Here is a 27,605-nt window from a genome sequence, read left to right on the forward strand (position 1 = left end):
ACCGCTCAGCGCCCCAAAGGGCCGGCGGGAGGCCAGGTCAGGAAGGACGAGGGGAAGGCTGACCAGGCGCCTCGCCTTCCTCGGATGTCCTCAGCGGGCCACCCCACCCCGCCTGCACGGATGTCCTCCCGCCACCCCTGCCTGAGGGCGCTGGCGGCTCCTGGCTTCCGCGTCCGGGTCGTCGCGGTGCCGGAAGGCGGTGCCGGCGCGGCGGGGCTGGGGGACACCATGGCCTTGCGGTGGTGGTGGCGGTGCGGCGCCTCCTCCCGCCGGTCGCCACCGCTCGGTTCTCTGCCGCGCCTCCGCCCGCCGGGGCCCGGCTCTCGCAGCGCGCCGGCGGCCCCCAGCGCGGCGGTGAGTGCAGCGCGGGCGGCGGGCGCCTGGAGGTCACGGGGAATGAATGGGGCGGCGGAGGGGCCTGCGCGGGGCGGAAGGGTCGACCAGTGACAGCAGCTCCGCATCGGAGCCGCTGCTCCTTCGGCCTTGCTGAGCCCACGTCCTTCCTCTCGCCCGGGAAGAGCAAAGGCCCAAGGGGGTACTTTATAAGGCGCAGGAGCTCTCCCGGGGTAAGGCTGAACAGTGGCTTGAGGGTTTTCAGGGCAGGACTGGTTACAGCTGTGGGAAGGAGCTACTCGGACCCTTCCCTACCTGGGAGGAGGAAAAGTGGCTCTCGTCAGCGAGTTCGTGGGTAAGTCATAAATCAGCGGTGTGAGTTGTGAACGGGACAGTGTCTGCACCTTCCTCCTGAGGCCAGGCTGCTGCCCTGAGCCGGGGTAAGGTGTTCTGGCCGTGGGGCTGGCATCGGGCATGATCCCGTCCTTCAGTCTGAGGCAGCAGTGTAGAGGCTCACAGACGTGTGCGCACCGAGGGAAGAACAGGAAGAGATCAGCTGCTCTTGTAAAGCTAACCCGGTGAGAGGTACCAGAGTGAGCACAGGAGGGTCTCAGCCCTGGGGCTGGGCACTGAACTCGGACAGCAGTGAGTTGCAGACCTGTGATAAGTTAGGGTTATCTCTCCCTTGTCTCCTCGCTTGGCCTTTTCCCATGCCGTACACAGTGCGGATGGATGGGTGCCCTGCAGCCATTGCCATGCGCTTGTTTTTCTCCCTGTGCCCAGGGAGAGAGAGACTTCAGCTTCAGTACAGGCAGGCACTGAGGGATGCAGAGCAACCTGGAGGAACTCTTCTCCAATTTTAGGTTTCTGTGCAGGCTTTTGGAGAAGCAGTGTGGAGAGGATTGCAGTGATTTCAGGGTTAGATCAGCCTGGCTCGGCCTCTCAGTCGCCCTGCACAGGGCAGGGCTGGGCAGGTCCTGGCAGGTTACCAGGAGCAGAGCAAAAGGTGCATTTCCTTTCTCAGCTTATTTCTGCTGATAACGTGTACCTGGGACTTTGCCTTCCCCTGGGCTCTCTGCAGGGAGAGGTCATTGGAGACACTGCTAGGTTTGGAGGTTAGGTTCTTGACGTTTAGCAGAGAAGATGTGCAGGTGGAAATTACCATTACCAAAGTGGGAGGCTTGGCTGATAGAGCTGAGGGCTGTGCAGCCATCCAGCGAGACTTGGATAGATTGGAGAGCTGGGCACAGAGGAACCAAATGAGTTCAACAAGGCCAAGTGCAGAGTCCTGCACCTGGGGAGGAATAATAAACTACACCAGTGCAGGCTGGCAGGTGATCTGCTGGAGAGCAACCTTGTGGAGAGGGACCTGGGAGTGCTGGTGGATAATGTCCATGGCACAGCAATGTGCCCTTGTGGCCAATAAGGCAAATGGGATCCTGGGGTGTATTAAGAGGAGTGTGTCCAGCAGATCAAGAGAGGTTCTCCTCCCCCTCTACTCTGCCCTGGTGAGACCTCATCTTGAATACTGTATTGGGTTTTGGGCTCCCCAGTTTAAGAGGGGCAGGGATCTGCTGGAGAGGGTCCAACAGAGGGCTACAAGGATGATTAGGGGACTGGAGGGCATGGCTTATGAGGAGAGGATGAGGGACCTGGGGCTGCTTAGTCTGGAGAAGAGAAGACTGAGAGGGGATTTAATAAATGATTATAAACATCTGAGGGCTGGCCAGGGGGTGGGGGACAGGCTCTGTTCACTTGCTCCCTGGGATAGGACAAGGAGCAATGGATGGAAGCTGCAGCACAGGAGGTTCCACTTCAACACAAGGGGCAACTTCTTGTCTGTAAGGGTCCCAGAGCACTGTCACAGGCTCCCCAGAGAGGTTGTGGAGTCTCCTTCTCTGGAGCCTTTCAAGGCCTGTCTGGATGTGTTCCTGTGTGAGCTGAGCTAGATTGGATGGTCCTGCTGTGGCAGGAGAGTTGTACTCGATGATCTCCTTGGGAACTTTCCAACCCCTGTCATCCTGTGACCATAAAAAGCAAGCTGAACTGCAGTTGCTTCAGGGGAAAAGCAGCACACAGTTTTCTTTCGTTAGTGCAGTACTTTACAGGAACAGCTCTTGTCCTTTTCTCTGTGCTTTGACTGGTGCAATCCAGGTTTATCTGCAAGACAGGGGCCGTTTGAAAACCACCTTGCAAGGCTGTGGAAGCAAGGTGTCGTTAGAGCAGCTCTGGGGAGTTAGCTGATAAGCCCTCTTGGGATGGCCCTGCACGGGGAGAAAGTCCAACACGCCTGAGTTGAAGAGTCAATATAAGTGGCAGTTGGCTTCATGTGATGTGGAAGGAGGTTAGGCAACTCCCTTTGCTGCTGGGTGATTAAAGTGGGGAAACAGAGCAGTGCTGATGAGCAGACACTTGGGATTTTGTCATCCAATGGTTTCTCTCAGTTTAAAATCCTCTTGAACTGACCCTGATCTCTCTTTGTGCAGATGTGTCTCTTTGCCCAAAGAAGTTCAGCCTTGTCATTTCCAAAAGTATGTCATGCGTTGTGGCGGTAAGTTAGAGGTCTATGTTGTTGTGTGGTGGGTAAAAACAAGGTTACTGGCTGAACTGGGGACTTGGTAGCTACACCTGAGAGCTGCAAACCTCAAAGATAAGGTTATTTGCTGTAGTACATATGTAGATAGTTCTGTGCAGGCTGCTGCTCTGGTGCTGTGTCTGAATCTAAGTTCTCCAACTTGGAGAGCAACAGGCAAACCAAAAGTGCTGCAAGAAAAGCCCACATGGTTCACTCTGGAAAGAAAACAAGAGGCAGAAACTTAAGCCTGATGTTTTTTCATTTATCCTGAAGCTTTACGTATCTTAATGCATCCAGGTGCAGCTTCCACCCTTTACTACTTTGATAGCTGCCTGGAGGTATTGATTTAGTTTTTAATGCAGCTGGGTGTGCAGAGGAGAATATTCAAATCCAAGCCTGGAATACCATTCCAGAAGTATAAATGTGTTACTGGAGGAGGAAGGCTTCCTCTCCAAATGCACCCTGTGCTATCAGGAGTGCATTCCAAAGGAGTGCCTGGAGAGTAGTGTAGGTTTGTGTGTCTTGGAAGGTTTCTGTAATCTGTTAAGGGCAGGGCCCATGCCTGTTACTGTGTGCCAGATGCTGCACATTGCTAGCTCCTGAAAGTGCTACCATCAGTATAGAGCTGTGCTGTCCCTGTAGCTTGTTCATTGGGTGGAAAGAGTGTTTTGATGCCTTCTGCTTCTGTTCTAGCCATTTGGTTACACTTTGTGTGGGGAGAGAGAAGGATGAGTAAATACTTTGAAATGTTTCTTCTTGGAGAATTGGGGAAAGTTTGCTCTTAACATTGCTGTCTTGAAAAACACTGTCACAGGTTTCATCATACCAGTGCAACCCACTTGTGCAGCTGCAGTAAGACAGTTAGTGATGAAAAATACCAAGACCCTTTTCAGCTTGGTAGAAAAGACTTGAAGAATCTCTATGAAGATATTAAAAAGGTAAGGGGTGTTCATGGGATGTGATCATTTTGACTTCTTAGGAGTGGTGGTGGATAACAAGTTAACTACAGGACAGCCTTGTGGCCAAGAAAGCCAATGGGATCTTGGGGTGTATTAGAAGGAGTGTGTCCCTCAGATCAAGGGAGGTTCTCTTCCCCCTCTACTCTGCCCTGATGAGGCCTCATCTTGAATACTGCGTTCAGTTTTGGGCTCCCCAGTTTAAGAGGAGCAGGGATCTGCTGGAGAGGGTCCAGCAGAGGGCTACAAGGATGATTAGGGAACTGGAGGGCATGGCTTATGAGGAGAGGATGAGGGACCTGGGGCTGCTTAGTCTGGAGAAGAGAAGACTGAGAGGGGATTTAATAAATGATTATAAACATCTGAGGGCTGGCCAGGGGGTGGGGGACAGGCTCTGCTCACTGCTCCCTGGGATAGGACAAGGAGCAATGGATGGAAGCTGCAGCACAGGAGGTTCCACTTCAACACAAGGGGGAACTTCTTGTCTGTAAGGGTCCCAGAGCACTGGAACAGGCTTCCCAGAGAGGTTGTGGAGTCTTGTTCTCTGGAGCCTTTCAAGGCCTGTCTGGATGTGTTCCTGTGTGAGCTGAGCTAGATTGGATGGTCCTGCTGTGGCAGGGGAGTTGTACTTGATGATCTCCTTGGGAACTTTCCAACCCCTAATATCCTGTAATCCTGTGACTTGATGATCTCTTTGGGTCCCTTCCAACCCCTAACATCCTGTGAGCCTGTGATCCTGTGAACCATCACTTTAGAAGATGTTTGTTTCTTTATGAAACAGCTGAAACTTAATCTAAAAGCAAAGAGAGCATGTCTACATATCTTGCTGAACAAGAATGGAGATTTTTTGTCCTCCTGACTTAAACTGCTGGAATACATCATTTGTCTTTCATATTCATCATAGGAATTTTATAAACAGCTTCAGCTTACAGTGAGCAGAGTGACTGCAAGCAGTAACATTATACATGCCTACTGTTTTGCCTACACCAAACAGATTGGCTTTGTGATTTTTGTGCTGATAGGCTTTTTTCCTTCCTGTTGACAGGAATTGCTTATATCTGCAGCAGAACTTAAGGAAATGTGTGATTATTACTTTGATGGGAAAGGAAAGGCCTTTCGACCAATGATTGTGGTGCTAATGGCAAGGGCGTGCAACAGTCACCATAACAACTCCAGGTGAGTCTCAGTTTTTGACACATGTCATACTTGAATTTTACCATTCCTGTGTTCCCATTAAATATGTTTAGTAATTTCATGAATGCAAAAAGCTCCTCAGTAAAACCTGAACTTTTAAGTTCCATGGTGCAGCTGTATTTTTGTAGTCAGCAGTGCAAAAGCAACTGCTGGGTTGATTGTGTGCTTCCACGTGTGAAATTGTGGCTTTTAGTGTGGTTGTAATTGATGGTGGATAAATAATGTTGCCAAATTCTGCTATTTGTAAGGCTTTTAGTTCTGCTATTTGTAAGGCTTTCAGTCAATCTTAGCTTTTTACATAAATGCTTTATTAGAACCTTTAATACACCTTGAAACTATGTGAATTTAATGGAAAGTCTTTTTTATCTCTGACCACTCCTGTAGCTGTTAAACTCTTGTCACAGGTAAGAACTTTGCTGCAAGAAAAGCTTTCTTCTTTTGCCCTTAATTAAGCAGGGAAGCCATTAAGCAGGTGACATGGTTATATTCAAAGCAGTGAAACATTCAAAACAATCAGATATCTCCTTCCTCCTCCTTTAGGAGCACATTTCTGCACTTTAATGTAGAAGTTCTTTAGGTTATTTGTGTTTTGGAAGCAGTTTGAACTGTGCAGGACATAATGCTTGCCCTATACTCTCTGTCACTCCTTGCTCTGACTGACTGCAAACGTTTCTTTCCACATATTGCTATTGGTTGTTAGGTTTGCATATTGGATAGAATGGCCTCTGCCTTCTAGCTACACCTCCAGGCTTCCCTCATACAGAATTTCACATAGGAGATCATCAGCCCCTTGCCAGAGGTGTTTCTAGACTAATTTATCAGTCTTAAGGAATTTCTCTCAGCTCTTGAATATTTTTTTCCTCCAGCAATAGGTTAATGCCTTGTTGGACTTGATTTCTACCTCAGAGCATGGCTTATATTTTGCTGCTTGCTATGGCATCTCTCCCAGTATGCCCCCTCCTATGTGAGTATAACCTCGAAGGAGGAAGCCAAAGTTGCTTGGCAGTGTCCTGTCCTCTGTGTGCCAATTCCTCTCTGTCTAGGAAAACACTGTCCAAGATTAATGAACTTCACTCTAGCCTGATAGAGAACAGCTCTCCATTCAGTACTGCTCCCTTCCATTGCCTTAGAGGTAGCAAAAGGAAGAACAGTAGTTGTGAAACCCCTCAAGGATGTCCTTTCACTGATGGGCTTAAGATTTTTGTGAGTGATCTCGACATGGAAATCAGGAGCATGATTGTGGCAGTTTTGGGGGACAAAATCATTCTTGATGACTGGAATGAAAAACAGCACAATGAAACACATATTTCTGCTTGAGCTTGGAGGCTCAGAGTACCACCAGGACACACCACCAGTGGGTTTTGCAGCCACCTTCTCTATGTCAAACCTCCAAGGAATCCTAAGCATGCATCAGTCATGGTATGTCCAGCTGAGTAGGGGTGTGCTGATACCTTTATGTATCAGGCTTTGTGAAAGCATGTCTGATCCTTGTGTGCAAAGGAAGGGAACTCCAGCTAGCTTCTGGAATGAACTGCAAAGATAATCAGGGAGAATGAAGGACTTCTGGTCTACAAATTTATCAGAACAGAGGTGGAAGGCTATTTTAAGACCAAGGGTGATGTTGTTAAGAGGGTGGCAATCTAGGAGGGGACTCAACAACTACAGCAGTGAGTTTTTGCAGCATCTTTCTAGTCAGAATAATGGGGGAAATAATTTATCTCATTCTAGTGCATGAGAAGCTTATGAACAAAACTATGTAGTGTACCTGCAATACCAGGAAGGCTGGAACCAGTGTCAGGTAGTGTAGAGGATAGCAGTGAATCAAAAGAAGAAGCTGCAGAGAGAACCTTTATCTGCACAAAGCATGTTTTCTGTCTTTTGACATATGTATATGCTCGTGGGCACATTCTTGTCCTTGTGTTATGGTGTCTTGAAACCATCAGGACCAGTTTTGAGAGCTGCCTCATGCCAGTGAGAAAGTAGAGTCTTTTGAGTTCAGCACCATGTGTGCCTGAGGCAAGTGTTTGCAGGGCAGAGCCAACCCTGAGCAGAAATACTCTGATTTATAGGTGTCCATGTCATTTGGCATCTGTTGTCATTTCTGTCAGCAACTACAAACTATGTTTGATGTTTAAAAGCCTCTTCATTAATCTGAATGTTCCTTGTATCAGCACAGACTGAGTCATTATCTCTGTCACGTTGGTTTTAGAATGAAAATCTGAGCAGGGAGAGCAGAAATGTTTCAGCAAAGGAAGAGAATGAAATCCCAGGGTGTTTACCTTCCTCTTCTTTGCCTCATGCCACTTTTCTCTGTAACTAAAATTCACATATAGAATCAGCCAGGTTGGAAGAGACCTCCAAGCTCATCCAGTCCAACCTAGCACCCAGCCCTATCCAGTCAACTAGACCATGGTACTAAGTGCCTCATCCAGTCTTTTCTTGAACATATGTTTGTACAAGTCTTCAGGGTACTGCTTTTGATACATGCCTGATGCCCAGTCTCTTCTGAAGGTTGGGCAGGCCATGCCTAAACAACTGTTTTTGGTATTGTGAGTTGGTGAGGTTTTGTGGGCACTGTCTTCTCTTTTGCATTTTAGCTTCTTGAAGCAGGCTGTTCCACCTGTTCTGTGTGTGTGTACACATATATATCTTCCAGTTCACAGTGATGTTCCTTAAAGCAGAATCACTTCTAGGTGACAAATTGTTCTTCCAGCTTACTGTTTGTGGGGAAATCTCTGTATGTAGAAGTACTTGTAACTCTGCTACTCTGCTGTAAACCTGAGGGGGGGGGGAAATCCTTGCTATCCATTCTGCTGCTTCTGAGCTTAGTTTTTTTCCAAGATGTTTTTCCTCTTTCAGCTTGTCATTTCCCTTAAAAGCATTTTATTGTTCCTTTCCTCTGTGAAAAAGGATTCTGCTTCCAGACTTGTTTTGCTTTGTTGAAGCTGAGGTTGCCACATGTGCAATCAAAGATATTGGCCACATCTGTAGACTTGTGGGGTGAGCCAATATCCTGTGCAGTGCATCCCAGGCGTTTTTTCATTCTGCCTCTGGGGTTTGTGTTACTGATGGGGAATTCCTGCTTCGTCTTGCTGCCGTTCTCAGTTGTCGTATCACTTGCTAGACCCAGTGTGCTTTTCCATGTTCTGTTATTTGTTTTGGCTGTGCTTCTTTTTTTCTTTTTGATTCATGCAGTACTAGCAGCAAAGGTAATGCTCTTCCTTATTTGACTGAAAATAACAAAGACAACTCTGTCCATTTACAGGTCCTGATCTTACGAAGCACCAACACAAACATCTTTGTCTTCACAGAGCCCCATCAGAATAGCTGAGACTCTTCATAGATTCATAGAATGATTTAGGTTGGAAGGGACCTTGAAAATCATCTAGCTCAAACACCCCTGCCATGGGCAGGGACACCTTGCACTAGCCCAGGTTGCGTAAGGCCTCTTCCAGCCCAGCCTAGAAGGGAAGGGGCATCCACCCTCCAGGAATGGGGCATCCACAATGTCTCTGGGCAACCTGTTCCGGTGTCTCACTGCCCTCACTGTAAAGTGTTTCTTCCTAATCTAAATCTGCCGTTGCCCCTTGTCCTAGAGCAGAGGGGGAGAATCACCTCTCTTGCCTTGCTTGGTCACACTTGCCTTGATGCAGCCCAGGACAGGGTTGCCTTCTGGGCTGCCAATGACCACTGCTGCCTCATGCCGAGTTCTTCATCTACTGACACCCCCAAGTCCTTCTCCTCAAGCCCACTCTTGAGCCCAGCCTGTATTTGTGCTTGGGATTGCTTCAGACCAGGTGTAGGACCTTGCACTTGGCTTTTCAGATGGCCTTTCAGATGAATGCCAGGGAACAACAGGTAGCTCTGCTTAGGGGTTAGGTGACATGATGGGTTTTGTTTAGATTTGAGGAAGACTTGGTACTTAGAATGCCCTCAGCACCTCAGCTGTGTTTCTAGAACGAGGTCACTTTATGGGAGTCAGAATAAGGAGAATGACAATCTTGTAAAGAATCTGAACTGTTAGCAAAAAGGTGTCTGAAACATTCAAATTGTCTGTGATGCCATAATGGGTTTTGTACCCTTGAAGGTCCAAGGCTCAGAAGTCCAACTCTAAGTCCTTAGGTCCCTTGGGCAGTGGCTTTTTGCTTAATCATAGGAATTCAGCTTCCTGCAAGAGTGAGAATTGTAAGAATTTAAGATGAGGTCATGCAGACCTTCAGTTTCACACTTTCTCTGCTGTTTGTTCACATACCTGTGTGCAGAAATTCACAGCATTATCACTTAGCCTGACTGGAGGTTGTGTTTCTGGTCAGGGAGTGTTCTCCAGGGGTGGTTGCAAATAGGAGTTTTTATTTCTAATTCTGCAACCAGAATAAGGCCAAAGGAGTACAGAGACATCTCAACTGAGAAACAAAAGGTTTAGTGGGGGAAGGGGCAAATAAGCCCCTCAGAATAGTGCAAGAAATACTTAAATATAATGTCCTGGCTCAACATGATAGCATAATATTTCCTAAACATATGAGGGAGGATCTGGCATCAGCCTTAGCCCTTTTTCTTTCCATCCTCCAAACCATGGTTGTCAGATGTCTACAGCTGTTCCAGCTGTTGTGTAACTCCTATGCTAACACTTCATTTTTAATGCTTCTCCTAGCTTGCAGTGCCCTTCCCTGTCCCATCCTCTTGCTGAAATGTTCATTTCTTCGAGCCAGGGGGACCTAACAGCAGAAATGTAGTTTGAGGAGTGTGGTCATGACACAGAAATTTTGCAAGGGTGTTTTGGACATTTCTTGTCTTTAATATGTGCATCCTGGCAACACTGCAAGGCTCCCTGCTGCTGAGTGTGAATACTGGTTTGTGTCACCTTGGGTTTGTTGTTTAAAGGTTCCTTATCCCCCTCCTTTTATGGTTTTGAATAGGGATATTTGGAGGGAGAACTGCGTTGGTGTGTTTGGGGTTCTGTTAACCTGCAAGCTCAGCCTTGGCCTTGTTTGGTGCACATGAAACAAGTTATGTAGTGAAATGGAGCTCAGGGAACTGTAGGTCTGTAAGAGAATCATAGAATCAACCAGGTTGGAAGAGATCTCCAAGATCATCCAGTCCAACCTAGCACCCAGCCCTATCCAGTCAACTAGACCATGGCACTAAGTGCCTCAGTCAGGCTTTTCTTGAACGCCTGCAGGGACAGCGACTCCACTACCTCCCTGGGCAGGGGATCCTGCTGAAAAACAGCAGGGCAAGGACTTAAAAATTAATATAACATGTGTGTGAAAAAATAGACTGGAGTTGTATAAACGTTTTCTGTAAATATATGCCACCTTGGGGTGCCTTCTTTGACCTAAAAATGGCCTCTCTTCGCTTGCTGGCCTCGTGGGGAGACAGTTATCTACTGAGCTGAGTTACTGCTACTCCTTGCTTTTGTTTTGCAGGCAAAGCAGAAGGAAAAATGGCAGGGAATGAGAAGGATCCTGTTTCTTGTGTGTTTTCCTCCAGAAAGGCATGCTCTGATTGACAATGACAGGCAGATGTTTGTAGGAAACTACTTCAGGGTTGTTTTTTTTCACCAGCGATGGGAAGAGTCTTGCTTGAGAACTTGCAGAAACAGTAGTTTAAAAAATCCAAACCCTTCAGGGTTTTTTAACCCTTCAGGTTAAAGGGTCACATTTGCTGCAACATTCTGGGCACCAGACACATGAAGCATGGCATTGCTCTGCCATTTTTAGTCACTGTCAGGGGTGAAATGAATGCAGAACTTTTTAAAACCTGCTTTTGAGCTGTGGTTCCTTGTGCTATCTTCCTGCTCCTGAAAGATACTGGCGTGTGGGTGAGTGTTGCCATTTACTGCTACTTCCCAGCAGGAAGTCCACTCTGCTGACATTAATTAATGAAAAAAAGGGAGCCCCTCAAAAGGAGAGCAGTGCATGAAAGAGGCTGGAGACCTTTACAGTTTTCTGAAGGTAAGCTCTCTTAGTAACAAGAGCTTATTTTGGAAGACTACTTAACACTACGCTAGCAGTTGACTAAATTACTTGTCCACAGTAAAACTTACTCTCTAACAACTGTGAAGGTTTCCAGCCTTTATTTTCTGCTACTTAAAAGCCACATTCTCCCAAGCTGTGTGAGCCACACATCCTGCTATTGTTCAGGATGTAGAACTCCCACTGGCAGCAATGCAGAGTTCTGCACAGAGGTAGGTGTCAGAACGCAGTGTTATGTCAGCAGGCTGCAAGATGTTCTTTTGTGCCGTGATTAATCACTAGAGCCTTAACAGGCCTGGGCAGTGCAGCATTCTCATTTCCCTTCAGCTGAGCTGGAATTCTCTTCACTTTGTCTCAGTTTTGGGGTATTTTTCTGTTGTGCTGGGAAATACTGTGATTTGCTGTTGTCTGTATATCAGAAGTAAGGGCACTCTGTATCAGAAGTAAGGGCACTCTGTATCAGAAGTCATTTTTTGCTTTGGTTAGGCATTTGTTTGTTGTTTTTTTCATGTCCCCATGGGCTGTTAGAGATGCAAGGCAAGCCTCACTGGCATAGCCATTTCTAGCATCCTGGGGAAAACAGGCAGAAAGAGGTGCTGGAACAAGGCAGTGGCAGTTGGATACTAGTGTAGAAGGTCCACTTTGTGAGCTAGGCTGGCTTTTCTCTGGTCATTTTGCCAGCATTATTCCCTAGGTAACTGCTTCAGTGTTCTTCCATTGCCTTCTGCTCACCTAGTTTAAAAAAATAAAGTAGATGTGAGCTGCTGAGAGCTGAATCATCTTCCCAGAGGCTGAATTTCTCTGAGTGATAGGTAGTTAGTGTTTACAGTCCTAAAGTCATTGCAGTGTAATTCCAGTTAATTCCTTTGGCTTTTGAAGAACCTCTCAGGTCTTAAGGTAGTCAGATGATGTAAAGAGTAAGGTCCTCCAGTTCAATCTTTCAAATATAGAATACAGGTTTCTGTGCCTGCTGAGCTCCCTGGAGTCTTCTCTAGACTGAACCACCCCAGCTACTTCAGCCTATCCTGCTAGCAGAGGTGTTCTAGCCCTTGGATCATCTTTGTGGACACCTGGCATTCTTTTCTTTGTTGCTTCCTAGATTTTCATCTTCCTGGAACCAGGCATCCTTGATGCTGTGCTATTTATTGCAGTTTGGATTTAGAGGGATTAGAGACAGGCAGGCAGGAGTTTTGCTGTACTGTGAATGCAGCAAGGCAGAGGCAGGCCTAATAAGGATGGGAACATCTTGCTGCACTTAACTGTGCTAACATCATCTTGCTTCCTAATTCCAGATTTGAAGGATGGGATTCAGACCATGGAAAAGCTGCAACAGCTGTTTTCACAGAAACACTGCTGTTTTAGTATTATAGAATGCTTTAGTTGGAGGAGACCTCAAAGATCATCCAGTTCCAACCCCGTGCTACCTCCCACTAGAACAGGTTGCTCAAAGCCTCATCCAGCCTGGCCTTGAACACCTCCAGGGAGGGAGCAGCCACAACCTCCCTGGGCAACCTGTTCCAGTGTCTCACCACTCTCACTGGAAAGAACTTCTTAATATCTAGTTTGAATCTCCCTTCTGCCAGTTTAAACCCATTACTCCTCGTCCTGTCATTACAAGACCTTGTCAGTAGTCCTGACCCAGCCCTCCTGTAGGCCTCCTTCAGATACTGGAAGTTCACTATAAGGTCTCCTTGAAACCTTCTCTTCTCCAGGCTGAAGAGGCCCAGCTCTCATAGCCTGTCCTCACAAGAGAGCTGCTGCAGCCCCCTGAGCATCTTCATGGCCCTCCTCTGGACTGGCTCCAGCAGAGATTTCTCTTAGTGTGTTGCCACACACGAGCTTGATGCAGCTATTTGACTTTTTTCTTGCAGGGAGGTGCAAGCAAGCCAGCGCTCCGTGGCCATCATCGCTGAGATGATCCACACAGCCAGCCTTGTTCATGATGATGTCATTGATGATGCAAATGCTCGCCGAGGGAAGATGACAGTCAATCAGATCTGGGGAGAGAGGAAGGTGAGCTTGCTGTTACTTGCAGGACTTGCCTCTGAGTTTGAGCAGAGCAAAGATACCCACAGCTCTTGTCACATCACCGTCCCCAGGTGCAGATGCGCCAGCAGAGGTGTGGACAGATTATGGGTAAAACAAATGTGTGTTTCTTTTCTGAGCTGTTGGAAGCAAGTAGGTAATAATGTATGGTTGTAGTGTGGTCCTCAATGGATTTTGCATTCCCTGTGCCATTCTTTGCAATGCTGATGGAATAGAATCATAGAATCAACCAGGTTGGAGGAGACCTCCAAGCTCATCCAGTCCAACCTAGCACCCAGCCCTAGCCCATCAACTGGAGCATGACACTAAGTGCCTCATCCAGTCTTTTCTTGAACACCTCCAGGGATGGTGACTCCACCACCTCCCTGGGCAGCCCATTCCAATGCCAATCACTCTCTCTGGCAACAACTTCAGCACTTGTGATGTGCCTCACCCAGAGCACTCTATAGTACTCTGCTTCAGTAGTAAACACAAAAAGGGTTTCAGCCAGCATGAGTTTTATTTTTTTTCTGAGCATTAAAAGGTTTTCATCAGAAAATGCAGAGAAAGAATCGTAGAATGGTCTGGGTTGGAAGGGACCTCCAAAGGTTATCCAGTCCAACCCCCTCTGCAGTCATCAGGGGCATCCCCAAGTAGATCAGGATGCCCAGAGCCCTGACGAGCCTCACCTTGAATATCTCCAGGGATTGTGTCCCAACCACCTCCTTGGGCAACCTGTTCCAGTGTTCCACTGCCCTCACAGTAAAGAACCTGTTCCTAACATCCAGTCTAAACCTGCGCTTCTTCAGTTTGAAGCCATTGCCCCTTGTCCTGTCACAGTGCTGTGCTGACTGAACTTGTGGCAGTCCAGAGCCAACATGGCAGAACAGTCACAAGAGAACGGTGAAATGAAGAAGTAATGTTCAAAAGCACTTCTCAGGCAAGCAGATACCAAGGTGCTGTGCACGGGGAGGACAGTGCTTGCATGGCACAATACAAGCAGCATTGTGAGACAGGGATGCAAAAATGACTCAGGTGTTAATGTTTGGTTTGATTCCCTTTTCTCTCTGTTACAATGGGCTGTGTGCTTTCTGTAGGAAAATGTGACGTGGGTGGACCTGCTAGATAAAGGAAATTGTCTTAGAATCATAGAATCAACCAGGTTGGAAGAGACCTCCAAGACATCCAGTCCAACCTAGCACCCAGCCCTAGCCAATCAACTAGACCATGGCACTAAGTGCCTCATCCAGGCTTTTCTTGAACAGCTCCAGGGACGGTGCCTCCATCACCTCCCTGGGCAGCCCATTCTAATGCCAATCACTCTCTCTGCCAACAACTTCCTCCTAACATCCAGCCTAGACCTCCCCGGCACAACTTGAGACTGTGTCCCCTTGTTCTATTGCTTGTCTTGTCTGGACTAACAGGAGAAGCCTTTAAGAGGTGCATTTTTTGTTGTCCTTAGGCTGTTCTAGCTGGTGACTTCATCCTCTCAGCTGCTTCTGTGGCTTTAGCAAGAATCGGAAACACTACTATCGTCTCTGTTCTAACTCAGGTGATTGAAGATCTGGTGCGTGGTAAGATCTTTTTTCTACTTTTGCCTTCAGATTTGCTTGCCTAAGCAGCAAAGCCACCAATGAAAACTCCCACCTGTGCAACGTTTTAGGTGAATTCCTCCAGCTGGGTTCCAAGGAAAACGAGAATGAGAGATTTGCTCACTACCTCGAGAAGACTTTCAAGAAGACCGCGAGCCTGATAGCCAACAGTTGTAAAGCAGTATGTACGTCTGTCTCCTCTGTAGTTAACATCCCAGGCTGTAAGCTTCACACTACTGCTGCTTGCTCTGGAGACTCTCCAAAGCAAGCTCTTTAAATGCTGTTCTGTCAGAACCTGAGTGGGTTTGAGAACGTGCACCATAACACAGTTCAGCTGTGGAGCCTCCAGCAGCGGTTCTCACTTCTTTTCTGCTTTATATTCCCACACAGATTTGTTATCCTCATTGAATCATAACAAGGCTCATGGTGGCAGCCTTCAGGTTATGAAGTTCTTCAGCTTTGAGACAGAGTTGGTGATTCTTGATCCTGTAATTTGATTTTAAGTCTTCCTTGCTGTCTGGTCTCACTCATTGGTGTCCAGTGGGGCCTCAAATGATAACAGTGGGAGGAAACAGCTATTAGTGCATACCTTACATGGCGCTGTAAAAGAGCAGGAGCAGAAACTTCATAGTTTGTTTAGGGGTTTTAATTGCCACTTGCTATATCCAACCCTATCTGTTTTTCATTTTTGTTAATTGATTACCAAAAAAAAAAGAGATCTGATTTCAATATGATGTTTTTATTCCAATGAATATGTTTAATGACAAAGCTAAGGCTAAGGAGAGAGGTTGCTGGTTTTCATCATTAGTTCCAACCAGGCTGCTGTGTCACCAAAAGCAGTTCAGTTCCTGTTAATGACAGGGGGAAAACCAGTGATTTGTGTTCTGTGCTTTGATGAGGTAAAGGTATTAACTGGAAAGAAAATGTCAAGCAAGTACAGATGGCATCTTGCAGTTCTACAGTGTCATGCTTTAGAGATGGAAGAGGGGAGTATTCCTGGAAAAATACCTGAGCAAGATAACAGGCAGCCTGTCAGCACTGCTCTGGTCACTAGTAGATACTTTCTGCACTGCCAAAGCATTGCTGCAATCTAATCAAAAGCCCTTCAAGTTAGCCAAGTCCTCTTTTTGTGGCCAGACCAGTTTCTTGGAGGTGTTAGCGTGATCCCAGGCTCCAGTTTATCTCTACAATAGCAATTCTGCATGGAGGAGTGGTACCAGAGCTGCAGTCAAAGTAACACATTGCCAAAGGAAGGGGTGGCAGATGGCCCAGATGGTCACTAAAGCCCTAGTTACTGAGAGGCATTTTGCAGAGAAACGAGAGAGGTGATTTTGGTTCAAGAATTCAGAAACAATAAAGTTGAAGTGGAATTTCTATTAGTCACCAGGCGTGCTGGAGATGGCAAAATAAGCTGAGCAGGTTCCTTTTCTGTCTCCTTTGTTTTTATCCTGCTGCAATGTGCATTCCTTACCTTCATTAAGCTGTTTTGTACAGCGTAGTCTTGGAAGGAGGATTAAATTGTGCTTGTTTTGAGATAAGAGTGAAGTAGCACTGGAAACTCTTGAGCTCTCTGTGAGGAGAAAGCCTGCAGCCTCCTCGTGTGAGGCCAGACTCTGCACAGGTCTGCCTCAGGCACTGAAGAACAGGAATAGTTTGCAGCTCAAGGTTTACCATGAGCTCCTGCTTTAACTCATTCATAGCTTGCTGTGTGCACATGGCTTCATCAGAAAGAACCACGAGGATGTGGAGCTGGTGTCTAGGAAAATTTAGACCTCTGACCTCCACCAGCAAAATCGATCCAGCCCAGCTAGGCATGAGGCTACAACAAAGTCCCATGACAGATGCAGGGAAATAGCATCAGCAGCATTGGATTTTGTGGTCAGTCAGTAAATGTTCTTGCTTACTGTTTAAAATGCAAGGAGTTCTTTAGGGGCATTTCTTGTACCTAATGTTTGCTGTGAAGCATTAGGACAAGGAGCAATGGGTGTAAGTTGGAGCACAGGAGGTCCCACCTCAACACAAGGGGAGCTTCTTTACTGTAAGGGTCCCAGAGCACTGTCACAGGCTCCCCAGAGAGGTTGTGGAGTCTCCTTCTCTGGAGACTTTCAAGGCCTGTCTGGATGTGTTCCTCTGTGATCTGTGCTAGATTGTGTGCTCTGACAGGGGGGTTGGAGTCAATGATCTCTTTGGGTTCCTTCCAACCCCTGATATTCTGTGATCCTGTGAAGATAAGAATCAATATATCACAGATCCTCAAGCAGGTAGTACTTTGTCAAAGTACAATTCCTCAGAAGGAAAATACTTTGTTTGGTTAACAGAGTAATTGGAAGGTCAAATGCATGAAGATGCAGACTCAGGACATGATAGTTGTCTGCTGGAGGGGTGGCTTCTGCTGCGTGGACAGGGTTTTGGATCTTCATCCTTAGTGGCACTTAGAACTCAACTGGGTAAAGCCCTGAGCAACCTGATCAAACCTTGATGTATGGTCTGAGCAGATGACCGCACCAAACAACTTTCAGAGTTCCAATCTAATCTGTTCCATGATTTCTCTGGAAAGAGGATCAATGCTTCTGTCTGGGAAAACAGTGCTGGACGAGCCATGAAGGAGAAGACAAGATCCAGACTGCTTCAGGAGATGGCCGTGGAGGAGAGAGCCTGGAAAAGGGGAAGGCTTTAGAGCCTTCTCCTTTGCATGGTGTCCAAAAACAGAGGAGTGCAAGAGCAAGCATCTCTTGCATAGCCCTGCCCAGCAGGAGGTTTTCCTCTCTGAGCTGCAGGGCCTTGCTGTAGATGTGCAGGTGCTTGCAGCTCCAGCAGCTGTGATCTCCCATGACAAATAACAGAGCAGGCTGTGTCTTACCCAGAGCTGATGACAGAGTATTTTATGGATGTCACACTCAGTGGAGAGGCAAGATAGGTTTTGAGCCTCTCATGTAACAGAAAATAACAGAAACAGTATTTTTTTATGTTAGAAAGTGTGTTTGAAACAATGCCAAGAGGATTGACTTGCTGTATGGAATCCAAAGAGCCTGCCCAAGCAATTGGTTCCAGTTGGTATTAGGAAGGATTTCTCATCAGGAGTAGAGGACAAGTCTGGATTCTTACAGGATTTGATTTGTAATTTACCACTTGTATCAGGGGGGCTGTTGGACGTTTTCAGAGGGTGAACTTTATCATTCAAATATGCCTATGGCCACCAGGGCAAGAGAGGTGATTCTGTCTCCTTGCTCTGATCTTGTGAGACTCCAGCTTGAATACTGCATCCAGCTCTGGTGTTCTCACCATAAGGAGGACACAGAGCTGTTGGAGTAAGTCCAGAGGAGGGCCACAAAGATGATCCAAAAGCTGGAACACCTCTGAGGACAGGCTGAGGCAGCTGGGGTGGTTCAGCCTGGAGAAGACTACAGATGCACCTTCTAGCTGCCTTCTAATACCTGAGGGAAGCTTATAGGAAGACTGCAGAAAGACTTTTATTGAGGGTGTCTAGAGACAGGACAAGGGGGGGATGGTTGGAAGCTGAGGGAGAGTAGATTTAGACTGGATCTTAGGAGGAAGTTCTTCAGCATGAGGGTGGTGACACTCTGGAATATGTTGCCCAGGGAGGTTGTGGCCCTCTCTGTCAGTGTTTAAGGCCAGGTCTAGTCGAGAGGTGTCCCTGCCCATGTCAGGGAGGTTGGAGCGGATAATCTGTGAGGTCCTTTCTAGCCTGAGCTGTTCTATGATCATACTGTATTGGCAGTGGTGTCCTGGTTTGCCTGTGTAACTGCAGGCTGCTCTCCCAGCATGGCTTCAGCTGAGCTTCATCCCTGGGTGACAGGCTGACTGGGACAGGGCTGCCTGCCTGCATCCCAGTGTGCCTGCAGGTGGGGGCACTGATCCACGAGAGCAATTGGAGAAGCTGGCTGCTGAAGGCACTGCCTGGGAGAGCAGAGCCAGGCGTGCTGCAGGGTTCTGGTGTGGTCTTGGCCAGTTGGGCCACTGGAGGTGTGACAGGCACAGCAGCCTGCATTTTATGTTCTTTTTGACTTCAGAAACGTTTAGAACCTGAACAGGAGCTGTGAAGGTCTGCTCTTGGAAGAATTAGTTTTGCATTGATGAATTTTTCTTGTGACTCAAGCTTCTGTTTCCTGAGTGTACATAAAGTGCTTTGATTCTTTATGTAGGTAGTGTCTGCATCCCCAGGAAACTGTCCACTGCAGCAGTAGCTCTGCTCTGGCCTTTCAGGTGGGATGAGAAAGCTCTTCCTTTACACGGCACTTCCCTTCTTCATTTACCAACTTGTGTCCACTCTGACCCTTTGCCATTAGCCAGGAATTTGTCACTGCTCTGCTGGGTTCCATGTTTTAATTCTCAATGTGAAACGTGGTGGTAGATAAAGACAGACTTGAAACAGGGAAAATGCAGCCCCTCTGATTTGCTGAACCTCTTTGATGTGCATTACAGAAGCAACCAGAAGTTTGCCAGGCACGGTACAGCAGCAGATGCTCTTTGGGGCAACTGCTGCTGTTCAAGAGACAGAATCAAAAGGAGGATGAGAGGGCAAAATGTTCCACTGTGATATCCCCAGCAGCATCTGTTTGAATAGCTCAGATTTGCAGTTCAGTCTGCTTTAATAGCCTTCAGGGTTTTGCATGATCAGCCATGAGCAGCATTATTTCCCTGCTCTACTCTCCTCCTCTCTTAAATAAAACTGGGAGATGTGAGAGAGATGCTGTTAATGCCTCAGGCACCCAGAGTCCTCTGGGGCTTACCTGTTAGCCACAGAGGCAGGTTATGACTGGGAAGTGTTCTGGTGCTGTTATGAAACTGACTGATGCATGAAACAGTCTCTGAGCTCCTGTGAGTTGAGTTTATTAGGAAATAATGTTGTGTCTTATTTCCAGCCCCGTGTGCCACTTCAAAGCTACTGCTGGATTGACTTTGACTTTGGAATTGGCTTTGGGTTGTTTTTTTTGAATGACCTTACCTAGCATAGTCTGGAAGAGGAGTTTCTCTCTGTATACACACACAGAGAGAGGTTTATCTTGTGTGGTTTTGCCAGCAGGAATTCTTAAGGCTTACATTAAGTAAAATGTATGTTTGCTGCTCTGGTTACAGCAGGTTTGGAATGTTTGCAGTAGACCAGGATGAATTTTTGCCTCCTGTTCCCAACTGTTTTGTTGAAGGTTGAAATAAATCTGAGTATTTAAGCATAACCAGCCTCATTTTGCAAAGGCTGTAATCAATACTTCAATGCAGAAGCAGAAGTGCCTCACTTTGTGCCCTGTGTTTCAACTTTGTGGAGTTCATTCAGCACAACCTGCGTCTCTGGAGGAATTGATCCTTTTATCTGTGCGCTGTTTTATTTGTTCCCCTCAGTTTAGTGATATTTTTGTGTGTACTTCCTTCCTTCCTTCACTGGCTTCTTTGCCACTCACTGTCCCACTCAGTGCCTTTGTCTGCAATCTAATCAATCAGCTCAGCTTCAGCTTCCTGAGCATTTCGTTTGTAGTTAACATCAGCCTTAAAAACCACCTTCCTTATCTCAGCTGTCCCTCCTAGACTGGGTGCAGCACACTCAGGTTGGTGCATCTTGTATCAGGCATGCAATGTCCATTGAGCTGTTGTCTGACCTGATTATCTCCTGGCTGATTTATCTATGTAGTAAGTTGTAGGACTGGTAGCCTGCATGTGTACTGCACCCACATTTCCTATCTCTTCACCCTGCACTGTGATTTCTAAGCCTGTTAAATATTTAATGAAGCTAATCTCGTTCCAGACTTGAATATATTTTTCCTACTGCTCTGCTGTTCAGCCTTGTTTTCTAATCAGCTTAGCTATTTGTGTGTACCCATGAACAGAGAGAAGCAAGAATGTGCTCTTGAGTCAGCTTTTCTTTCCTCTCTTCCCAGATCCCTGCTGTTTGTACTTGCTGTGTCACACCTATGGTCAGAGACTAAAAGTGGATGCTAACTGAAGCTTTCCACTTACTTGGCTTTGTTTTTCTTGTCTTTTTTAGGTTTCAATTCTAGGCTGCCCTGATCCCAAAGTTCATGAGATTGCATACCAGTATGGAAGGAATGTTGGCATAGCTTTTCAGGTAGTGCTTTGGTTGAAGCAAAGGAAATTAAAATCTCAACTTTTCCAGACTGCCTTTGAAATCAAAGTGGGCTGCCTTAAGCCTTTCTAGACATCTTCTCTTTGAAAGGATTAGGCTATATTTAGTCCTTGTTTGTTAAAAAAGAAGTCAGTTTTACAGTAATCTGTTTCTCTCTTTCCAGCTAATAGATGATGTCCTGGATTTTACATCGTGTGCTGACCATCTGGGGAAACCAGCAGCAGCAGATCTCAAGCTTGGATTAGCCACAGGCCCTGTCTTGTTTGCTTGTCGACAGGTAAGGCACAGAGAGCGTGCACTGCTCTTCACAGCACACCCAGAGCTCCAGCTCCAACACACTCAGGCTGCAGCAGAAGTGCTGGGCACAGCCTGTGAATGTTTATGTTTAAGGCCATACACAGGTGTCTCTGGTGCAAGTCTAAAGCCACTTGTAGACTGGTACAGCTGAGGAATGAGGGGATGCTTTTCCTAGAAGCATGCCCATGAAATCTGATAACAGCTCTACATTACAGGGCTGGGGATTTTTCTCTCCATCACTGCTTAACTCTAACAAGTGCAAGTGTATTCATCCTGTGCCGTTGTAAAGAGAAAGGATAGGAAAATGGGTGACAGGAACATTGCAGTTCAATTGTCATGACATGGGAGGAAAGCTAGGAGCTAGAGAAAGCCAAGTGTGAGTCAACAATAAACTTCTCGATGGATCTTCCTAGAAGACTACCTATGAGTAACAGGAAGTGTCACAACAGTGAGGGATGCTACCTGTTTGTTCCCTAACAAGTTTGTAGCTCTACAGTTTTGGGCCCAGAGGTGTGCAGGGAAAGCAGATCGTTGTTTACCAGTGTACAGTGGTGAAATATTCATTGCCTGTAATCCTTTCAGACAAGATGAACAAACAGCTCTTCCCTCTAACAATAACTCTTAGGCAGAGTAGCTGCCTTTAAGCACCAGGCTTTGCTATTTCTGGGATATTAGCTGCAGCAAGTGGCTGCAGATTTTGGTAAGTGATGCAGTGACCTTCTCAAACAAGTGGCTTTGGTTATCTGCCTGAGCATACAATGCCAACTGCAAATCCTAGGTAACTGAGAACAAAATACATTAGAACTTGGAACAGAAAAGGAGCTGTCCTGTGCTTTCCACAGGCAGAGCCTCTGCATGTAAAATACCAGAACAACAGAAAGCCTGAGTGGGTACAACAGCTAAAGGGATACTGAAAGGGTTTACAGGTTGAACTGTGCAACAGACACACAACAAACTTCTTCTCTGGTGTACGGCTGGGAGAAGAGGTGCTGCTTCTAGCTGTGCCAACACTAAGCATCACCTCTTCTCTGGTGTATGGCTGAGAGAAGAGGTGCTGCTTCTAGCTGTGCCAACACTAAGCATCGTTTGTGATTTAGGAGCTGACCAGGTGAGACAGCTGCACCAGAAGTGATGGCACTGGAGCGCCTGCTCACCAGGATGAAAGGGCAGCGCCTACCTTTTGCTACTAACCGGCTGACAGTTTAAGTTTTCAGTGCTGTAGGCCACACACCGACTGCATAGATACAGCTACGGCTGTAGTAATAGCAGGGGCAGGGAAAAAGGAAGGCTGTCCTTGGGCTGCTTTCTGACCACCAAGCAGCTCCTGAGCAGCACAAACCCTTCTCTCTTTGTGCTTAGTTTCCAGAAATGAATGCTCTGATCATGAGGCGCTTCAGTAAGCCTGGAGATGTTGAACGTGCCCGGAGATATGTGCTGCAGGTAGGACTGATGCCAGGCACTGAGGCCTCCAGTGCTGGCCCTGCTGCCATCAGGTGGAGGTTCTTTGCCTCCCCAGTACAAGGTGGGGGCTGCATTTCCAGCTGCTTGCTCAGCGCTATGCTGTGTACCATAGAGAGCTAGCACCCTTCAGGTGTCTTGCTGGGCTGGGTTTTAGAGATGCTTGGTACTGAAGATCTTTTTCTCTGTTTGTTTTCTTCCCTCCAATAGCATAAACCCCACATAATAAAAGTAAAAAGCTGATGCATGAACTCAGTTTCTTCAGCTGAAGAGTAGCTGTACCCAGCAACTGATGTAAGCAGCACTTAATTAGCACTCAGTCTGGTAACTGCAGTGCACACTGCCTGTCAGTTTGAATTGACTCTGGTCTGCAAAGACTGAATTAACTGCCTGTGCAAAATTAATGCCTACATTTTTGCAGGAGAGGATGGGTTTTGGTACATCTCTTCTTATGACAGGAGGGGAGGGTTAAAGCATTCATTTCTAGCCTTACTGACCAGGACGTTATGGATACCAGTGTCACTGTGAGCACACTGAAGCGTAGCATGGGTGGAGGAACAGAAGTGGGATTCAATGACTGCAGAACAAATCTTCCCCTTCAGCATGTAATTAATGTGCAGGGTACTTACTGACCCTAAACCTTCCCCTGGCACTGGAGGAGGCAGAAGGCAGGAGGGAGGCTGACCAGTTGCCCATTACCTCTCACTGTCTCCTTACCCAAGAGTGATGGTGTGCAGCAAACCACCTACCTCGCCCAGCGCTACTGCCATGCAGCCACCAGAGAGATCAGCAAGCTGCGGCCATCCCCCGAGAGAGAAGCCCTCATCCAACTGACAGAGATGGTCCTCCTGAGAGACAAGTGAGAGAGCTCTTTCCACTCCTTCTGGCAGCTACTTACCAGACTGTGCCTCAAATCTACTTCACAAATTATTTGCTTCCAACACAAGCTACCAAAAAAATATTTTTTTAAAGAACTTTTTTCTTTTTTTAAGTTCAGGTTTGTTTTGTTTTGTTTTTTAAACCAGAAAGTTTAAAGTCTTTTATGGTGGGAAGCCATGCAATCAGAACGAGTCAAACTGTGGTCTACAGCTGTTTTAGTGGGGGCTGTTCGTTGTAAGGGGGGGTGGGGAAAGATGTTTACACGTTCATGCACAGAGGCCACAATGAGAATAAACATCAGTGTATGAGAACTGAAGTCTTTCCACACGTCCCTCGGTAACAGAGCATGCATGATACTTACTGTGAGCAGCAGGCAAAGATGTCCTGAGAGAAGAGGTGGTTTCAACACTTCCCTGGCTGCTAAACTACAGAAAAGGAAGCTCATTGTTGCAAAAGCCTCTCTCTCTGCAGCCGTTAATTGGTTATGTACATCATAGAATGGTTTGATCAGCTGCTTCCAACCCTCCTGCCAGGGGCAGGGATGCCTTCCACTGGACCAGGCTGGTCAAAGTCCCATTCCAGATCACCAGCAGGTTTCCCAGTTCCTAAGGAAAGGCAGGCATACTGCTGGTTGCTAACTTCCAGCAGTTAACTGTATCCTGTTCAGAAAATGAAAGGCTCAGTGTTTCTAATTCATGCTAGAAATTAATGATTCCAGAGCCAGTCAAAGCTTCACCTCCACCCCTTTGCATCACTTTCTCAGAGCATAGGCAGTACCCTCCTGGAGGCCTGCTTTCAAGTCCCAGACACATCCCTCTTACAGTAACTGCCACATTCCTTTTTCAGGTTAAGCCACAGTATTTGTAGCACAGGGAAGGACATCACCTCCACCTATCTCTGCCTGTGACCTAACACAGGGGCCAAGTTCCTGTCCTCATTGTTCCCCCCTTGCTCATAGCTGAGGAGATCCTGCAGTCCCTGCTCAGCTGGGAGCACCACCAAGCCAGACAGCATACCCTGACAAAGGGCAGTTGCAGATGGTGGTCAAGTCAGTGCATCTAGAGAACTAAGCACAACCCAGCTGCAACTGCCTGTGGAAGAAAAGGCCTTTTAAGAGTGTGTATAAGTGTGTCCTTTAGATTTCACAGCTAATTTATTTGCCCTCTGTCAGTGGTAAAGGCAGGTGTACAAACATTTGCTTTTTCAGCCCATCACCTGGGATAAGAAAGCCACGATTTTGCCACCAAACTTCTTTGCCAAGCCAACCAACAAAGTAATGGACAAGACCTTTGGTTCACTTATATATTTATGAATGGAAAAAAAGTCATAATGTAAATTTACTCATTAAAAAAACTCGGGTACAAATTACACATACAGAAGACCACCCTTTTTTTTTGTTGTTTTGTTGTTTTTTTTTCCTTCTTTTTGATTCACATGGACACCTTTAGACCCCCAAACAACTCATTGTAATAGACTTTAGTGAGAATACTCCAGGTAAAGATTACAACAATTTGGAAGCATCTTGGATTTTAAAATGAAAACAAAACAAACCAAAAAGTATATTTCAATACGTAAGTCTGTATGCATGCTTTTAAACAAATAAAAGAGTTCAAGAATGAGCAAAAAGAGTCTAAAACAAAACAAAACACCACCCCACCCCCAAAAAAACAAAAAGGAAAATAGAAAGAAAAGGAATTATGACCAGCACTAACATTAAAAACATCTCATCCAGATTTTAATGTGTTAGTCTAACGTAGTGTTAGTTTACCATGCTGCACTGGAAAAATGTAATGGCACAATCTGATCATGGTTCATTAAATATTATACCCTACTCCCCCTCCCCCCCCCCCAAGAATATTTTTAGGGCTGGTCATAAAATTAACAATGCAGAAGTAAATAAGTATAACCAGTTATAGACAGTTGCTTGTTTTACAAATTGCCATCAGGTCAGAGGTCCTGGTCCCCAGAGACTCGGAGGTGGACATGCAGTCCCATCAGTTCAGGGAAGGGGCAGGCTCGCTGGCAAAGGCTGTTAGGACAATTCTGTTAGCTTTTAGTTGCCCCTCGTACAGAACCGTGGTAGGACTGAATGCAAGACCTGACGCTGGAAAGCAGAAGGGTTTAATCAGCATAGTGCATGATTGACTCCACGTAGTTGCCGGGAAACAAGCCGGTGACTCGGTTGCAGACTCCTTCATACCAGCCGTCGTCGTTCTTCTTGATGACGTAGATGATGGCGCCCTCCATGAAGGACAGCTCGTCGTCCTTGTCCTTCGTGTAGTCGTAGATGGCAACCACTGCAGGGGCAACAGGGACAGCCTGACAGGCACAGACTGCACTGTCTCGGGAGGGAGCCTAGAGGCTCAGCTGGTCCAACCCCCCCTGCAGGCAGCACAGACACCTCCAACCAGAGCGGGCTGCCCAGGGACACATCCAGTCTGATCTTCAATGTCTCCAGAGCCTCAGCCACATCCCCGGGCAACCTGTTCCGCTGTTGCACCACTCTCTTTGCAAATAATTTCTTCCTTATATCCAACATGAATCTCCCCTGCTCCACTTTCAAACCATTGCCCCTTGTCCTGTCACTCTGAGCCCTTCTAAACAGTCCCAACACACCCTTCCTCTGGGTCCCCTTCAAGCCCTTCTAAACAGCCCCTCCCCAGCCTTCCTCTGGGTCCCCTGCAGATACTGAAATGCAGCTCTAAGGTCTCCCCAGAGCCTCCTCCTCTCCAGGCTGAACACCCCTAATTCTTTCAGCCTGTCTTCATAGGAGAGGTTCTCTAGCCCTCTGATCATCTTGGTGGCCTCCTCTGGACCTGCTCCAGCAGGTCTACATCATTTTGTTGGGGGTCCCAGAGCTGGATACAGTACTGCAGCTGAGGTCGCACCAGAGCAGAGTGGCAGTCAGCCTCACAGCACCAGCACTAATGTCTTCCGAAGCACAACTGGTTTTGAAAAGGCTAGTTTGCTATCCTGGGACTTTCCATAAAGATTTCCCCTGTTGAACAAGAAGTCTGGAAAATGAAGTCTCACTTTTCCTGCAACTTTAGCTGCCAACATGAGGTGGGTGGTGACAATGCTCAGGTCAGCAACTGAGAGGAACAGTTGGCTGCAACCCAGCAAAGCCAAGCCTGTGGACACCTAGAAGATGAACTGTGAAGTAAATGCTCCATGAGCATGGCAATCATTTCACAGAATCAGAGTCTGGTGCCTTAATGCCCAGCAAATCATGATCTGATGTGTCAGTTGTTTTCATTCCACACCATATCCTGCATACAGTCCAGCTGGGAGTGAAGATAGAGCACTGTGCTCCTGCCAAGGTAGGTATCCTACCCCATCTCATACATGCCAGGTAGCAGCCAGGTCATGAGACAACTTGCAGCATTGCTGCTGGCAAGATGGCCACTGTCAGAACACAGCTCTACAGGCAGGGAAGCTGCAGCTCAATTATTCATGGGAAGAGACATTTACTAATGCATTCATACCCAAGCACCAGTCACAGCCTCCAAGGAAGCCTCACTACAGCTCACAGCTGAGAGTCTATCTATACCCCATCCATCTAGCTACTCTAGCTGTCTAGTTTGATGGCATCAGCACAGCTTGGACCTTCTGCCTTCTTGCAGGACTCTTTCTAGATGACTGCCCAGCAATCCTGAGGTAGCTAAAGACATAGTCCAGCAGCTGGACAAAGATGAAAGCCACCTGATTTACATCTTCTTAGAACAAAGGATCACTTTAAACCATTCTGGAATGCTTGCAGGTATTTTGGGATCCTTCCAAAGAAGAATTAGATGTTAGCACACTAGGTGCAGCCACAGACTAGGGAAAGAACGGTTTAGGTTTGACTTAGCAAGGACAAGGACTGCTTTCTCCAGACCCAAGCTCCAAGCTAAGGCCTCCATCCCCTGCAGATACCACTCACTCCTTGCTACTACAGTTGCAAGGCTTCTCTTACCTTTCTCTATGTAGTTTTTAGGTGCCCAGGCAGGATCTCCATCTGCATAGGGATCGCTGTACTGCACAACAGCAGCCTCCTCATCCTCGTAATCCACGGGGGGTGGGGGTGGAGGAGGAGGAGAGTCATCAAACATTGGCATCTCGTCGGGAGGCGGTGGTGGGGGAGGAGTCGGGCTATCAGCAACTAGAAATGGAGATCATTTTTGTCTTAAATCAAAAGGGTGTGGAGATGCAAACAAACCTGGGGCTGTACACTGCAAATAGAAG

At 47.0% G+C, this 27,605-nt stretch overlaps 2 protein-coding genes across 14 annotated transcripts in view; one reads left to right on the top strand and one right to left on the bottom strand.

The window, feature by feature from the left end:
* The first annotated feature begins 26 nt into the window (after positions 1–26).
* Positions 27–24,760, top strand: PDSS1 (decaprenyl diphosphate synthase subunit 1). Of its 4 annotated transcripts, none has more exons than XM_064162748.1 (11): positions 27–354; positions 2,820–2,884; positions 3,723–3,846; positions 4,910–5,040; positions 12,905–13,046; positions 14,521–14,632; positions 14,722–14,831; positions 20,649–20,729; positions 20,911–21,024; positions 22,404–22,484; positions 23,225–24,760. In XM_064162748.1, the coding sequence occupies exons 1-11, from the start codon at positions 85–87 to the stop codon at positions 23,363–23,365; spliced, it is 1,371 nt and encodes a 456-aa protein (XP_064018818.1). In that variant the 5' UTR covers positions 27–84; the 3' UTR covers positions 23,366–24,760. The 4 variants fall into 4 exon arrangements, with proteins under 4 accessions (XP_064018818.1, XP_064018820.1, XP_064018819.1 ...); XM_064162750.1 differs by lacking the exon at positions 27–354 and adding an exon at positions 622–688; XM_064162749.1 differs by lacking the exon at positions 27–354 and adding an exon at positions 777–911 and having other exon boundaries at positions 2,820–2,864.
* ABI1 (abl interactor 1) overlaps positions 24,670–27,605 on the bottom strand; it is a 72,244-nt gene continuing 69,308 nt past the window's right edge. For all 10 annotated transcript variants that reach the window (XM_064162738.1, XM_064162737.1, XM_064162746.1 and 7 more), the window contains 2 exons: positions 27,337–27,522; positions 24,670–25,678 (listed from right to left, as the gene is read on the bottom strand). In XM_064162738.1, coding sequence (XP_064018808.1) covers positions 25,503–25,678; positions 27,337–27,522 — 362 coding nt within the window. In that variant the 3' untranslated portion in view covers positions 24,670–25,502. The remainder of the gene's footprint in view (positions 25,679–27,336; positions 27,523–27,605) is intronic.

The sequence above is a fragment of the Pogoniulus pusillus genome, chromosome 23 (assembly GCF_015220805.1).
Source record: "Pogoniulus pusillus isolate bPogPus1 chromosome 23, bPogPus1.pri, whole genome shotgun sequence".
Lineage (NCBI taxonomy): Eukaryota > Metazoa > Chordata > Aves > Piciformes > Lybiidae > Pogoniulus > Pogoniulus pusillus.